This window comes from Staurois parvus, unplaced genomic scaffold, assembly GCF_062004578.1.
Source record: "Staurois parvus isolate SC_StPar_1 unplaced genomic scaffold, SC_StPar_1.0 ptg000354l, whole genome shotgun sequence".
NCBI classification, from domain to species: domain Eukaryota; kingdom Metazoa; phylum Chordata; class Amphibia; order Anura; family Ranidae; genus Staurois; species Staurois parvus.
In genome coordinates this window covers 7547846-7563893 of record NW_028318150.1, presented here as the reverse complement: position 1 = coordinate 7563893, position 16048 = coordinate 7547846, and the positions used below count along the sequence as shown (strand labels likewise).

The 16048-nt window shown below is 41.8% G+C and overlaps 1 protein-coding gene across 1 annotated transcript in view; it reads left to right on the top strand.

The window, feature by feature from the left end:
- Positions 1-16048, top strand: part of LOC149456626 (tyrosine-protein kinase Fer-like) — a gene marked incomplete at its 5' end in the record, with an annotated part of 188293 nt that overhangs the window by 121100 nt on the left and 51145 nt on the right. The window contains one exon of the mRNA XM_089684752.1: positions 13643-13797. Coding sequence (XP_089540878.1) covers positions 13643-13797 — 155 coding nt within the window. The remainder of the gene's footprint in view (positions 1-13642; positions 13798-16048) is intronic.

Here is a 16048-nt window from a genome sequence, read left to right as displayed (position 1 = left end):
GACAGCAGACTTTTTGAATCATGCATTGAATTGCTTTTTTGTTGACTGCATTTCATCAGTCCATATAAATCAGTGACTGTCTTGAAAGTGTATGGTTTTTAGTAGGTGATCTATGAATTGCTATTGCCATAGTAAAGTGTTGTTTGGAAACTAAATAATAACCTTGGTGCGTAGATGGCAAAAAAAAAATTGGGTCAGGTAGGCCAGCAAAATATTGCTTTAATGTGTAGCATGCACTTATTATACTACCTCTGATTGTATTAGTTTTGTAGGTTCTGTTTAAACAGACAAGCTTTGATAGATCAAACAGACCCCATCAGCAGACCATTGGCTTCAATAAAAACCTCCCATACAATTTTAGAGGCATTTAACATATTTTATACATGTTATTTGCTTGTAAAGGCCTCACTTGTGTAGACATCCAAAGCCCCGAGATTGCTGTTGGGCACCAATGTCAGAAACCCCAGCAGACTTTGTTCCTCCCCCAGCTACTACATAAAAGGCTATGTAGAGAGTTGCTTCCAGCGACAGTAATTAGACACTGGAAGAAGTACAGAGGGCTCTCATGTGCCATGTGTGGAAAGAGGCTAAACTAGAATTGACATAAATGGAGTAAAATTTTCTAACAAGTTCAAAAGCACAAGTAATTATAGAACTGCATATGGAAAGGAAAATACAACTTCAAGTAAGTATTTGAAATACTTGATTTTTTTTTTTCTCCGCTTTTAACTTTTTAGAATTGTTACAGGGTCTCTTTAAAGCTGATGTTTATCTAAAAGTTCTTTATAGCTTTAGTGACCCAACTTACCTGTTATGACGTTTGTCCCATGTCTGTCTGGCAGCTGGGTCCTGTAAAAAAAAATGCTCTGTGCGCATCCTCTTCCTGCTGTCAAACATTCAGCACTGTGGGAGTTTGAGTGTTCTGTGAAGCTGCAAAGGAGACCAGGAACACTTAGGTGTCAATACTAACTCCAGACATCAAAAACACTTTTACTGTTTTCCTAATGAATTAATTATTGGTGAAAGAATAGTTCTTACCCTTGAAAATGCATCTTGCTTACTATTTACTGCATTGTCTACATGAATAATGCAAACTATCCATGGATGATTTTAAACTATTGCCTCTTATATTTTTATGGTAAACCTGAATATGTATAGGAAATTCATAAAACAAGCTATCCATTCATGGCTTTTTTCATCTTTTTATTTTATGTAAAGTACTGCAGATAAAAGTATATCATTAAATGTTTGGGTTCTATAGCTCTGCCTAATAATTTAAAGAATCTGCTTCTGATCTGCATTATCATCTGTAGTGTGGACACATTTCCATAATAGGTATATTATTTAAGTCGCTGACCTCCTACAATATCACATTCAACAGTAACGATTAACATGGTCCTACCTCTGTGAATTCTTGCTAGATAAAAATTGGATTACAGTGATAAATAGCAAGAATGGAGTGGTTTATCATTTTATATTCTCACCAGTCATTAACAGCACATTGAAGCAAATGTTTTTCCTCTGCATATGTATACACCATCTTATTATAAGAAAAAGCAACAATATATTTTTATATCTAACAAAAACGTTTTATTAGGTTCACGGGAGCACACAAAAGTATGAAGATTAACATTGTAGTAATACAGAAAAAGATTGTCAAACAATAAAATGAGAACATAAAACAAAAAAAAGAGGGATGGGGTGTGGGGAATATGACATGTTACAAAAACATTGATGTATGACAACATCAGTATACATTAGCTGATTAGAAGGACAACTGGCAGCTGTGACTGAGAGAATTAAAATCCAGCATGTTAAAATCATATGTATGGGGATTGTATAATTAGGGGTATTGTCTATATATTGTGTGATTATATAACAGGTTATGGTAGTTACTGGTATATAGGAAAAAAGGGAAGGGGATAGGAACAAGCATGTTCCAGTGGAAGGATGAAGGATAAAAGGGATATTAGAGAGGGTGAGGGGAATAAGAGTGGGATAAAGGAAGAGAACAGGGAAACCCATGGGGCCTGGCCACCTTGTTTTCATGGAAAGTGGCTTTTGAGAGGAGGGAATGTTGTAGGTTCCTATGGCATTTGTAATGTAGCCATGGAGACCAAATTTTAAGGAACTTGGGGTGAGTATCATTAAGAACTGCAGTGAGTTTCTGGTGTTTCTTAATACTCATCATGCTCTTTCACTTCTGCAAATTTAAGGGTTAATTTGCTCCATGCTGTATTTAATATTAGCAAGAAATATCAAATCAATTGGTTTTCTTTTGTGTCTGGAACGCTCAGAAAAAGGCTTATGAAGCAGTGCTTCCCAGTGATTTTGAGTCAAGTTGCAGTTCAAAATGTACCTGTTCATACTGTATACACAGATCCATTATTGACAAGCCTTTGGGCATTTCCACAATATGTGTATTAAAGTGGAATTCCACTTACCTAACCCTAAACTGTCTCCTCCCCCTCCAAACAGCTATACTAACTAACCTGTGTAAGAAATATTTATATATTTAGCTATTTTCAGGCCACTGCAGTCCAGACTCTTAACCCTGGCTCCTGTGTGTCAGTCCACGCAGCTTCAGGGGAGAGGAGGGAGCACCAACAATGGATGGGCCATTGAAGCCCGTGGGTGATGTCATCACTTCATTCTTCACATTTTTCTTACACAGGTTAGTTAGCATTGTTGTTTAGAGTATGCAGGGGACAATTTTAAGGCCATTTAAGTGTATAGGCAGAATTCCAGATTTAATACCCCACTCCCCACAACCTCAGAGGCGCTGGGGACAAATTAGGCGATGCGGTTAGGGGGTCACCAGCTGGATGACTCCTTGTAAGAGTTTCCTTGGGTTAGTATGCTAGGTGAGCATTTTACAGCAGCAATCTAAATTTTATTCCAATCAGCTATGTCTAGGTTTTCTCCAAGGTCTTGCTCCTTTCTTCCCCAAATATAAGAGCTGTGACGAGTCTGTAAAGTTTTTAAGATCAGTATATAGAGTGGAAACGAGGCCTGTAGAGTGGGGATCTTTTAGGCACCGATATCTCTTATGGGGCATTTTCCAGTGTTCTTTGAGGTGTTAGATAGATTTTATACTATCCATTGTTAAGATCTCATAAACATATTGAATACCTATTAACATAATTGAAAGGATTGTGTCTTTTCATATGGCAACAATATTTCTTAACTGTACATCACAGGATACAGAGGAGCTAGGTCATTCGTTTGTATATGCTGTCACCTTCAGGTAAATGGACACTGGCCAGAAAAAAAATCAGATTCTAGTCCAGGTATAACTGTTGACCAAATCTATAGATTGTGAAATATAATATTTCTCTGATATGATTTGGTAAATGAAGAGTTCTTACCCAGAAGTGAAAGGTTTAACACAACAACCAAAATGTATTGGTGAATAGGATGGAGGTCTAAACTAACACAATCTATCTAGTTACATAAAAGAAACAGTATTAAGAAAGCTCAAACGTATTACAAAATACAGTGAGACAGAAAAGACATAAGACTAACATTTAGATACAAGTGCAAGGGATATATTCCATAACTACCATGGAAATGGATGTAAAAGTTCCATTCCCTTCCTCTGGTGTTCCAAAAAGAACCTCTCTCTCTCGTGTCCATAGTTATAGGCCTCTCTACCATTAATTTCCATAGAGTATCTCTGATTGATTGGCCAGTCTATTCCCTTTCATAATTGGCTAACTTCAAATCCCCTGTGTTTAGCTTATACCAACCCCCTTTAAGACAAATTGCACATCCGCACTGATAAAGCTCTAACTGAAATATATTCTTAATACAATATTATTTACAGTGTTTAATGAAGATTTCACATAAACTCATTAACATAACCCACCCAGCTCAGCTAAGCCTCAGTTTTGTGTTAGTGTAGGAAGGTGATGTGTTTTTCTGAGTCTCTCTGAAGTTCTCTTTTATTGAACTTTACTACATCTCTGGGCCAGTTCCTAACACCCCCATCTGGGCGGAGGTAAGCCCTATCTGGATTGGTCACTAATGACAGTAGGTTACGAGCAACTGTGCCTGGACCCCCCCATACAAGAATGGGGAACGGCCTGCAATATCTGCAGTTCAGTGCTGGATTCTGTGACTAGCAACCTCTGATGTACGGCATACCCATAGATCTTACTGCAAGGGTGCTCAGCAGGTCCAAGGCAGTGATTCTCCCTGAAGGCCCTGCAGGGCGTGCCTGCCATGATGGGTAAAGTTTGGGCCCTACAGTGTGAACTGGTGAATGCCTTTGTGTTTGTGAGTTGTGAAAGCCCCTTGTGTTTGTGAGTTATGAAAGCCCCCCCCCCCTTAGTGTTCCCTGTATGTGTAGTTTTCTGTGACACAAAACGACATCAGGACATGTATGCTTCCACCTTGTGAGGTGATACACAGGCTGTGACAGTGTTTAAAAGAGGTGTATCTGTTGGCCATTTTGTGTACCATTCACTTCTATATAGGGATTCCCTGCCCACACTGCTCAATAGTATATGCCTGATATCTCAGGCATTCTGGTTTCCCCAACCACTTATTGAGCTGACTTCTATCCATCAGGGCAAAGCAAGTACAGGAGCCAGTGTTTTTTTGGTGGGCTACTGTCACATAGGCTGATACTCCCCTGAACTAAGTTGCTGCTTTCTGCTGGGTTACAGGCCCTTCATCCCTCAACACACCATGGTTTCTAGTAGGCAAATAGGTGGATTCCTAGGTAATGTGGACTCCCAGCCAGATTCCTTCGTCACGTAGGGTGGTTCTCCTGTTGAACAATCCTTCTCGGGCCCCTCTCCTTTTGTGGGAAAATAAGGTGTTGGAGGACGAAGATATGGAAGCTATTGAGGATCAGGAATTCTCTATTGAAGAGTCCCCTCAGGTGGAATCTTAGGGTCTTTGGTTGTCTCACACAGAATGTCACAGTAGACTTCCTGGTGTATGCGTTTCACTAACCTTAAGTTGTCAATAACTGAATCTTCTTCCCTTCAAGTCCCTGGTTTTGGTCCTTGGTGGCCACCAAAAAATTATTTTCTAGTGCACCCTCAGTTGCCAGAAGTGATATATGCTAATTGGGCTCACCCAGGGAAGGCGATTTCGACACCAAAATGGTTTGCTCACCAGTACTTGGTACAAGAAATGGGTTTTGCCAGCTGTTGATCCAGCTATTTCCTATTTGAATTGACTATTGAGAAGAGTACTCTGTTACCTCTTAAAAGAGAAGGCAAAAGTTGCAGATCAGGAGCCATGAATGCCTTCATAGTCCAAGAAGATTTCCTTTTGCAAGCAACCAGCCTCCGGCTCCAAACAGAAGCCCACACCCTAATTTCGTAAGAACTGAAACCCCAAGCCCTCCAGTTCTAGATTCAAACCCTCCTCTCAGTGAAGGGATGCCTCTCACTCACTTGGGGTAGGGAGACACCTAAGGGCCTTTGCATTCAGTTGAACCTCTTCATGCTTTATGCACTCAGATCCATTAAAAAGTAGTTCCTGGAAAGATATATTTTCTAAGGGGTCATTGCGCCTGTGCCAGTAGAGGAGAGGTCTCAAGTATTTTACTCCAACCTGTTTCACAGTTCCCAAGCCAAACAGATGTCCAGCCTATTCTAGACCTCATGGGTCTCAACAAGTTCCTGGAAACTCAAAAATGGAGGCTAGAGTCTTCCCTATCCGCGATTGCTTCACTTCATCCGGCAGACTTCCTGGGTTCAGTTGACATCAAGGATGCATACCTACACATCCCAGTTTTCTGGCCTCGCAAAGTTTTCTTGGCCCTTGCAGTAGAGGATCACAACTACCAGTTTGTGGCATTACCCTTCAGGCTGTCCTTGGCCAGCAGGGTGTTACCAAGATGTTAACTCTGTTCTAGGGTGGTTAATGGTAGCATTTCTGGGGAGGTTGAGAACCCATGGGGTTTATCATTGTGGGATAACTGGACAACTTACTCCTACAAAAACAATCACACCGAAGACTATTGCACAGTGTCCAGATGATGGTAAAGCCCCGGAGAGGTTCGACTGCATGCTAAACTTTCAGACGTTGGCCTTGGTTCTGACCCAATGCCTGGAAGACTTGGGCCTAATCTCGAATATGTCTCATGCAAGAATACTGCTTATGTAGGAGAAGTGCCTCTCTATTCAAGCCCAGGAGTCTCCAAGGACGTTGGATTGTCCCTTGATTTTGACATGCATGAGATTTCTGTAGAAAGTGGTAGTTGCCTTTCATTGGGTTCCCCAGTGCACAATTTCATGTCAGAGGTCTTCAGCTCAATGCTGTATAGGACAATTACTGGGAGTCCCTAGGTCAGCCAGTGCATCTGACTCCCAAGACTAAAGCTGCTCTGGAATGGTTTATATCCACACTGATGGTGGATGCATTAAATCCTTGCTTCCAATGAAGTGGAAGGTCTTGACATCAGATGCCTACCTCTCAGGCTTAGGAGGTAGTTTGGAGAACCTCTTCATTCAGGGAATGTGGTCATCAGAAGAGCAGAAGTTGCTGTTCAACTTTTTAGAACTTATAATTCAGCTGGCCCTCTTGCATTGGTTGTCTGCCTGCGGGGTCTCCCTGTAAGGGTGCAGTCAGACAATGCCACTGTGGTGGCAGACTTCACCCATCAAGGAGGGATGAGAAGTAGTGATACTTAAGAATAAGCAGACCTAATCTTGTCTTATCTTAACCACTTGCCTACCGGGCACTTATACCCCCTTCCTGCCCAGGCCAATTTTCAGCTTTCAGCACTGTCGCACTTTGAATGAATGCAACACTGTACCCATATAAAAAAGTTCTATTTTTTGAGCTATAAACAAAAAAGAGCAAAAAATTTGAAAAAAAAGTTTTTTTATTATAAAATTTTGCAAACTGGTAATTTTTTCCTTCACTGATGTGCCATGATGAGGCGGCACTGATGAGTTGGCATGGATAGGCAGCACTGATTAAGCGGCACTGATGCTGCACTGATATGCAACAATGATGGGCACTGATGGGTTGCACTGGCTGTCGGCACTGCTGGGGTGTACGGCTGAGCAGTGATGGGGGGTACTGGTGGGTGGCACTGCTGGGCACTGGTGGGTAGGACTGCTGGGCACTGATTAGTACCCTAATGATCGGTGCCAATCCGTCCTCTGACAATTGCCGGTTATCAGCAGTACTTTCCTCATGCCGTGACAGCGTGAGGAAAGTGCAGCCGAAAACTGGCAATTGCATTTACCGGTGATCTGCTATGTCATTGGACACAGCTGATCACGTGGTAAAAGGCCACTGTGATTGGCCTTTTACCACATTACGTGATCACGGAGATTGTCGGGGATGCGCAGGAGGGCACATTCTGGGAGGACGTCATCCCTCCTGGGACTGGACAACCGCACTGTAGCCATCATTCAGCTATAGTGCGGTTGGCAAGTGGTTAACCTTCTTCCAGCCATCTTCACTGGCCACCTGCTTCTCATTCCCTGGTCAAAGCTTTTTTAGGGTGTCACTCAGATTGTTCCTCTTCTTCTAGTCTCTTTGCCTTCATGGGACTTTAAGTTGATCTTTTCAGATCTGTAATATTCCCCTTTGAACCCCCCCCCCCCCCCCAAGAGATTTCCTTGCAACTTCTTTATGCGCAAGTTTGTCTTTTTTTGATGGCCAATTCCTAAGTTTACAGGATGTTGGGTTAAGCCAGTGTTTCTCAACTCCAGTCCTCATGGACCCCCAACAGGTCATGTTTTCAGGATTTCCATTATTTTGCACAGGGGATTTGATCAGTTTCACTGCCTTAGTAATTACCACAGCTGTTTCATCTGAGGGAAATCCTGAAAACATGACCTGTTGGGGGTCCATGAGGACTGGAGTTGAGAAACACTGGGTTAAGCTGAGTTTTCCTACAAGGAACCTTTCTTCACCAGGGTAAGGTAGTGTTAGGTTCTCTATCCTCTTTCTTGCCTTAGTTGGTTTCTTTGTTCTTAAAACAGGTCATTGTGTTGCCAACCTTTTGTTGTACTCCTAAACCTCTAAAAGAGAAGGTGCATTACACTTTAGATAATGTTCAGACTGTTCACGTTTTTCTGAAGTCTTCAGCTTTGTTTTGACCATCTGATTCCCTGTGTGTTCTGCCTTAAGGACCTCATAACGGTCAGGCTGCTTTTAGATCCACTATTGCCAGGTTTATTTGTTAGCTCATTTATCAGGCCTATAGTAGGATCAAGCGTGAGGATGTGCCTTTCCCTTTAAAAAAAAAAAAAAAGTTTTGCCTTTAGTTTATACTTTAAGTTTTGGGTAGAGTGGAGTTTTTGTTGTTGTCTTACCCTGTTATTGAGAGTCACCCTCTCTATTTGTCCTGTTTGCCATCATCATTGAAAGTAAAAGAAAAGAAAATACCAAATTTTGGGTTTTCTCCAGAAAAATAATAGAAGGGAAGTTTTCCAATGGGGTTCTGGTGACCTAGGGGTCCCCAAGGAATTCCCTTTTATTTGCAAGAATTTCTTCTCACTTCCTCTTTTGGGACAGAAAGTGAAGGTAAATCTCCGAAATGGGACACAGTTGGCGAAAAAAAAAAATGACCCTCCCTTGCTCTATCCCAATGTTTCTCAACCTTTTACCAGTTGGGGTGCCCTTAAAAAGTATTTTAAGTCACGAGGCACTCCTGTCCATGGCTTGGTTCACCTTTCTGTGTGTCCTAGAATGCACGCAAAATCATGCTCATTCCTAGCACGCAAACGCTCTGCTCTTTAGGGGTACCCCCATAAAGTGGCAAATGTGGGGTGTTTTTGGCGTGATGCAATTTAAAAAAAAAGGCTCAAGGACAACTTTCCCTGCATTTCTGCGGGTAAGGCAGCCTATTGAAATGAATAGGCTGCCCTACACACACCCACACAGATGTGAACCAAGGGCTTGTTCACCTGTGACGGAGGGTGGTAAAATCACACAATTGAGCTTTTATGACCCCAACTGCTCCCCCTTTAGCTGCAGAAGCAGCAGCTGGGGGTATACACATGCTGTGGCCACAGCTGGAAGTTTTCCTCCAGTGAATGGGGTTGAACTACAACTACCCCGCAACTGTGTGCACATTGCACGCAGTTGGGGTGTGGTGATGCTGCTTTTTACGGAGTTAAAACAGGTGGTGAGGAGGAAACATATTGCCTCCTTTACCACCTGTCAAATGCCTCTGAAGAGCGATCTGAGCATTAATTGCTTTTCCAGATGAGCAGAAGTCCTTGATGCTATTACGAACAAGTCCTAAAAATGCAGTTTTCACAGGACAGGAATAGGGGGTCAAGATTAAAAGTAACATAGACACACACACATAAGAGCAAACACACACATTTAAACATGCACATTAAAACACAGACCTATGTACGTGTGTATATACACACACAGACCTATGTATGTATATATATACACACACACACACACACACACACGTATACAGCCTTATAAAAAGTTACAGTACATCCTTTCCTTACACAGCCGGGTGCTGCACTCTAGGGAGAGGCAGAGAGCACAAAGACCCTCCTTTCTCTTTGCTTTCACTTTGCTCAGTGCTCTGATGCCTCCCAGTGCTGATGTACAGTGCAGCTGGGGATTGGGAGCTCTGTCAGGCTCAACTGACAGCCTTTCTCTACCAGGATGCCATGGCACCCCTGAAGACCTCTGGTGGCGGCACCCTGGGGTGCCGCTGCATCCCGGTTGAGAAAGGCTGCTCTATCTAATATGAAAAATATATGTTTTGCTTATAGTTCTACTTTAAGGCCTATTCCGCTAGGCATGTCACTGCTACTTGGGCCATTCAGCACCAAGCTTCTGTAACGCTGCTACCTGATTTTCTCTTCATGTTTACAAAGTTCTACTAGGTTGATGGGTTTTTTTTTTGGCTCTGTGGACATCCGTTTTAGATGAGGGGTGGTGCAGGTGGCATTATAAGGGGGTTCCCCCTTTTCTGCTTGGGTATTTGGTCTTGCTGGCTTGTTGCAATGTCGCCCTCCCCTCAGATTGATTGATTGTTTTTGGATATCCCGTGTAGTAATTGGTTCCTCTGTGATGTACTCCAAGAAAAGGATTTTACAGGTAAACCAAAAATCCTGTTTTTTTTTTTTTTCTAGCTGGTGTTGTCTAAAGCCTTGCATATAGAAATCCAGATGTTCAGCCTAATCTTTCATGCTTATTTCATATTACTTTTGTGTCATTTTTAATATTTACCTCAATATCATTCTTGATGAAAGCGCCATTAATGTTCAAGTATTCAATATGCATTTTTTTTTTCTGTTGCCTGTTATTGCAAACATCAAAGTGCTCAGCTTCCAGAGAAATTAAAATGTTGAACACTGTGACGGGAGTCAGTTTAAGTGGGGGCCCATGGAACCCAGCTCACTTTGGAGAGGTGGGGAGAACCCTGTCTTAGCTCCCCATATCCCTCTTATGTGTAAGTCACCGTGTGCCTGTTAGGGGTACAGGGTAATCTGCCCTAATATTGTGTGAACATGTCTAGGAGATAGGTGGGGTGGGGGTTGTGGATTGTTTGGTGTTGTGTGGCTGCATCCCATTGTTCTATTGTTTATCTTGCTTGGGAGCAAACTATTATGGGATGTATGTGTTTGTGCATTTGCTTAGTGTGGGGGGGGGGTGTCTCCAGCAGCCCTCCCTCTTGATGGGACTGTTTGCTGGTGTGAAGTTTGAATACCTGTGTGTCTCTTGTTACTAAATATAGATTGCCCCACCCTGTGTCATTATGCAGGGAGGGGTGACTGTCCCTTGAGTGTATATATCTTGTATCTGTGTTGAAATAAACTAGTCTTCTCTGATTTACTTCAAGACTGGTGTCGTCTAGTCTTGTATGGTCTGTTGTCAGGGAATCGGTAGTCTAACGGAAGTACCCAAGTGCAGTCTGGGGTCGGTTCCATTACAAACATGTATGTGATTGACCTCAAGTTTTAGTTCTCTTCATGATTCTGCTTCTCAAAGGCTTGTACTTAGCTACTTGTTTGGTAGTGCTGGATCCTGACATGTATATATTTTCTCCATTGTTTCATTATTCTAATAATTGGTATGACATTGCAGTTGAGCAAAATTACTACAGAGAACTAGAGCATTCTGCAATGCTATACAGCTAGATACTCAGTTGTAACTTCCACAAAGTCTATTTTTGTGTTTTGCATGCAATACATGTTATTCTGAAGAGCCTCTGTATTTCTGTATTTAGTTATTAGTCTCATTTTGCTAATACAATTTTAATTTTCTTCAGGCTACACAGCAAATACTTACATAGTGTTAGGTTGCCCTCATTGCTTTAACGTGTATGCAAGCTCTACAAATAAAATTCTCTTATTTTGCTCCTTTATGACCTGCTAAATATACCATTGAAATTGTTTTTAATATCTATTTGACAAGTGCAAAAAAAAAGTAGCTGTTAAGTAATTTGGAATTCTTATGAGGTCCCCTGTCAGCGCTGTCTGCTATGGGGTAAACATGCGGGATTGCTCCCAAGCCACGCTCTTCTATCCATTGAAACGCACAGCACAGTTTGGCAATGCCCCCCACCTCCCTCACTGAGTTTCACTGACAGTATCAGAAGCCATCCTGCTGCTATCAATCTGCCCTGTGAGACCAAGAAGAGAGAATAGCTCTACTGGGCAGCACAGTGGCTACATGGTTAGCACTTCCGCCTGGCAGTACTAGAGTTGTCTGTTCAAATCCCAAACATGACTCCACCTGCCTGGAGTTTGCATGTTCTCCCTATGCCTGCGTGGGTTTCCTCCTGGGTACTCCGGTTTCTTCCCACACTCCAAAGAAATGCTGGTAGGTTAATTGGTTCCTGCCTAAATTGGCCCCAGTATGCATGAATGTGAGTTAGGAACCTTAGATTGTACGCTCCTTGAGGGTTAGGGACTGATGTGAATGCACAATATATATACACATGTATATCACTTCGTAAATTGATGACACTATATAAGTACCTGTAATAAATAATACTGCAGATGGGCACAGTACTGGATTGATACAGGACTCGCTTAACTGAGGGAAGAAGCAAACCTGTAGTGAAAGGATTTTATTTTTTTACCTTCACTGTTTGATCACTGGAAGGTTTTACCCCCTTAATGATCAGGCCATTTTTGCTATTTAGGATTGCAATTTTGTAATATCTTGGTTTAAAAAAATTCCAATAATTGTATATTAATTGGTTTGTGTGAAAGTTAAAGCATCTACAAACTAAGGTGTGTATATATACTGTAACTTATGCAGCTGTGACACTATACTGCTAATGGCAGTGATCAGCGACTTTTATAGTGGAACTGTGATAGTGTGGTGAAATCAAGAGGCAATCAAAGGTTTAACTATGCCTAACAAATGTAATATGTGCTGCTTTTACTAATAGATTTGGCTGTTTTTTTTTCTCCCTACTTTGGAATGGCTTCAGCCACCATACTGGCCACGCCTCTGACGCATTTCATTCTGCTCACAAAGGATTTCCTCTGCTTCCTGTTGTGTCTCCAGGAAAGGAAGTGAAGAGAAGTCTACCATATGGGACATGACGAAAAAAATAATCGAGCTTACTGGGGTTTTAACCCTTTTCTACTATATCTGAAAAAAGAGTTTTGGCTATACGTACACTTTAAATAGAAACTATCTTTCTTTCTTTTTCTTTCTTTCATTTTCTTTCTTTTTCTTTTTTTCCTTTTTTTTTCTCTCTCTCTCTTTCTCTCTTGTTCTCTCTCATTACAGTTAGGTTCACAGGAATTAACAGGTATAACGGCTGCTGGACTGTTCTTTCCAGTGCCTTTTACAAACACCACTGGGTAAACTGTCCACTACTTCAACGCTGCTAAAAGTACTGCAGTAGATTAAAGGCTCGTTCACACTTGACTCTATTTCTAACTCATCAAACGCCCCTATAGCGTTTGACAGGTGTTAGGCGTTTGGGAAGCGTTTTTAACGCTCCCCAAACGCCCTTTGTGTGATTTTGATACGGTTGATAGGCGTTTGCCAAGCATTAAAACCGCACCACAAATGCCTATAATGAAGTTAAATGGTATTAACTCTCCACAACTGCACTGCAAACGCCTGCCAGGCGTTTGAGGAGCCGCACCATAGACTTGAATGGGAGGCTTCAACTCCTCCTGACTGGACATGAGGCGTCAGTTTTGTCACGACGCTAATGCTTCAATGTAAAAAGCACAGTGTGCTGCCATGTGCAGAATTAAAACCGCTTCCCAAACGCCTGTCTGATGTCTGCTGATAAAGCTAATGTGAACCTAGCCTTAGTGGTTAAAGTGTATGTCTAGCCAAAAACTTTTTTCCTACATTTTAATAGTGTAGTCAGATTAGAGCTCCTGTTGGGAAATTTCAAGAACCCTAAATAGCGGTAAAAACCCCTCACTTTTTGTCCCACTAAAAACAATTTCACCAGACAGGAAGCCATTAAAATCAGCAAGGGTTGCCATCTCTGTGAATGAGCCCTAAAAGATTGATCATTGGAGGAAATGGTGAAGGAACAATAAATGTTTATTAATAAAGAATGTTTTTACAAGGTGTCATTTCTTTTTTCAAATACCATACATATCTCTGGGAAAATATTTCACAAGCAATAGAATTATTCATGCGTTCCTGTTAATCTGAAAGTAAATGCAATTCGTTTCCAACACATTTTTGTGTTTCCTAGGGACCTGGCGGCACGGAACTGCCTAGTAGGTGAAAATAATACTTTGAAAATCAGTGACTTTGGCATGTCTCGTCAAGAGGATGATGGAATATATTCATCTTCTGGTTTAAAGCAGATCCCTATCAAATGGACAGCCCCAGAAGCTCTCAACTATGGTAAGGTTCAGTTTTTACTCATGGCAATATTACGGTTTCAGCTGTGGTCAATGGATTTTATTGATTTGCTGTACTATATTACATATTACACATTATCATGCTTAAAAAAAAAAATTACAGATCTAAAGTAATTCTCATTCCTGACCCATGTTGTTTACAAGATGCCTGTTTTTAGAAATCATGTAGCTGGTTAAAAGGTTTTGCAGCAGGATTCTGTTTACTGTTTCGGGCAGATGTTCGTTATTTTATTGCTAGAAACTTAACACTCAAAGCATGCAAACGTGAAGATGTGCACGTTTTGTTAAACCAAACATTAGTTTGCACATACATAATGTGTTACTTGGTACATTTTTTTAGTTCAGAACAGGTCACCCTAAAAAGTTATAAATATTAGATTCTCAAGTTTTACTGTGTCTACAGTTTATAGGGTTTAGAGGGTATAGCATACAATGGATTACAGTTTTGTTAGCTAAAATACTGTGTTAAAGTGGAACTCTAGTCCAGCTGTCAGAGGTGTAATATGCCCTTAATTTGGGGAGATTTGCTCTCACTTTCTCTCATATTTTTGGAGCAGTTGTTTCTAAATTTTTCTAATATACAAATTGACACCAATAAAATCTTGAAAGCGGATATTCTATTTCCACCCTGAGACATAAAGGTTGGCCTAAACGTGTCCCAAATTGGATGACAGAGGTAACCTTAAGTAAAAACCACATACAAAATGACTGTTGTTCTACAGATTAGGGAGCTGGCGTTCTGTGTGAATTTTAAACTTTCCTTGTACAAATCAAGCATGGCTCTGTCCTCTCTTACCTCCCTACTCTTTAGGTAGACCACCCATCACATTGAAGGAGACCTGTACTAAGACATGCAAGGACTATCATGACTTCTGCTTCTGAAGATGCTTGTTTGGCTGCAATGCTGCTTTATAGTCTTCAGTTCTTTATGACCTGGAGCAGTTATGCAGACCAGGCATTCTGACTTGCCAGAGACAGCAAGGCAACAAGTCAGAGACAGCAAGGCTACACATTTACATAAGAGGTCTTCAGCAATGACGGCCTTTTGAAAGGACTGGTCCAGAGGTGACGCTAAGCTGGACTTGTAAGGAAAACCTCATGAATTTATGTGTAGGTTCAGCTGGCTTTTAATCTATTGATCTCTTTGAAGAGTAGTGCACAGTAACTTCCATGTATGCATTAGTCATCATATGCTAAGTTTGAATTGATCAGGTTTGTGACAGGTACTTTAAAAGTTACAGGTGTCCAACTACTGGCATACCAACTCCTTTCCAGTACAGCCTCATTTCTTTAACCACTAGCCTACAGGGCACTTATAACCCCCTTCCTGCCCAGGCCATTTTCCAGCTTTCAGCGCTTTCACATTTTGAATGACAATTGCGTGCTCATGCAACACTGTACCCATATGAAATTTTTATCATTTTTTTGAGACAGATAGAACTTTCTTTTGGTGGTATTTAATCACCTCTGGGATTTTTATTTTTTCTTAAACAAACCAAAAACCACTGAAAATTTTGAAAAAAAAAGTTTTTTATTAGTTTTTGTTATACAATTTTGTAAATAAGTGATTTTTCTCCTTCACTGATGTGCGCTAATGAGGCTGCAGTGATGGGCACTGATAGGCTGCACTGACGGACACTGATAGGTGGCACTGAAGAGGCACTGGTAGGTTGCACTGATGGGCGGCACTGATTGGCAGCACTGATAGGCAGCACTGATTGGTGACATTGAAAGGCAGCTCAGATGGGCACTGATATGTGGCATTGACGTGCACTGGTATGCACTGATATGTGGCATTGATGTGTCACTGATGGGCACTGGCATGTGGCACTAATGGGCACTGGCACTGATGAGCACTGACAAGTGGCACTTCTGGGGCCACACTGATCATCAATGCCCTGATGATCAGTGTACATGTCCCCTCCGCGGAAAGCCGATTACCGGCTCTCCTCTCCTCTCGAGCTGTCAGCATGACATCTCGAGAGGAGAGAAATGCCGATAACCGGCATTTCCGTGTTTACATGTGATCAGCTGTGATTGGACACAGCTGATCACATGACCGAACCAACCTCTTCGGCTCTTACCATGATTGGACACAGCAGACCGGCGATCGCTGCGCTGCACGCTCCCTGAGCCGCGCTGCACGCTCCCTGAGCCGCGCTGCGCGCTCCCTGAGCCGCGCATCCACAGTGAGAATGGTAGGATGTCATATGACGTCCTATCAGAACGAGAGA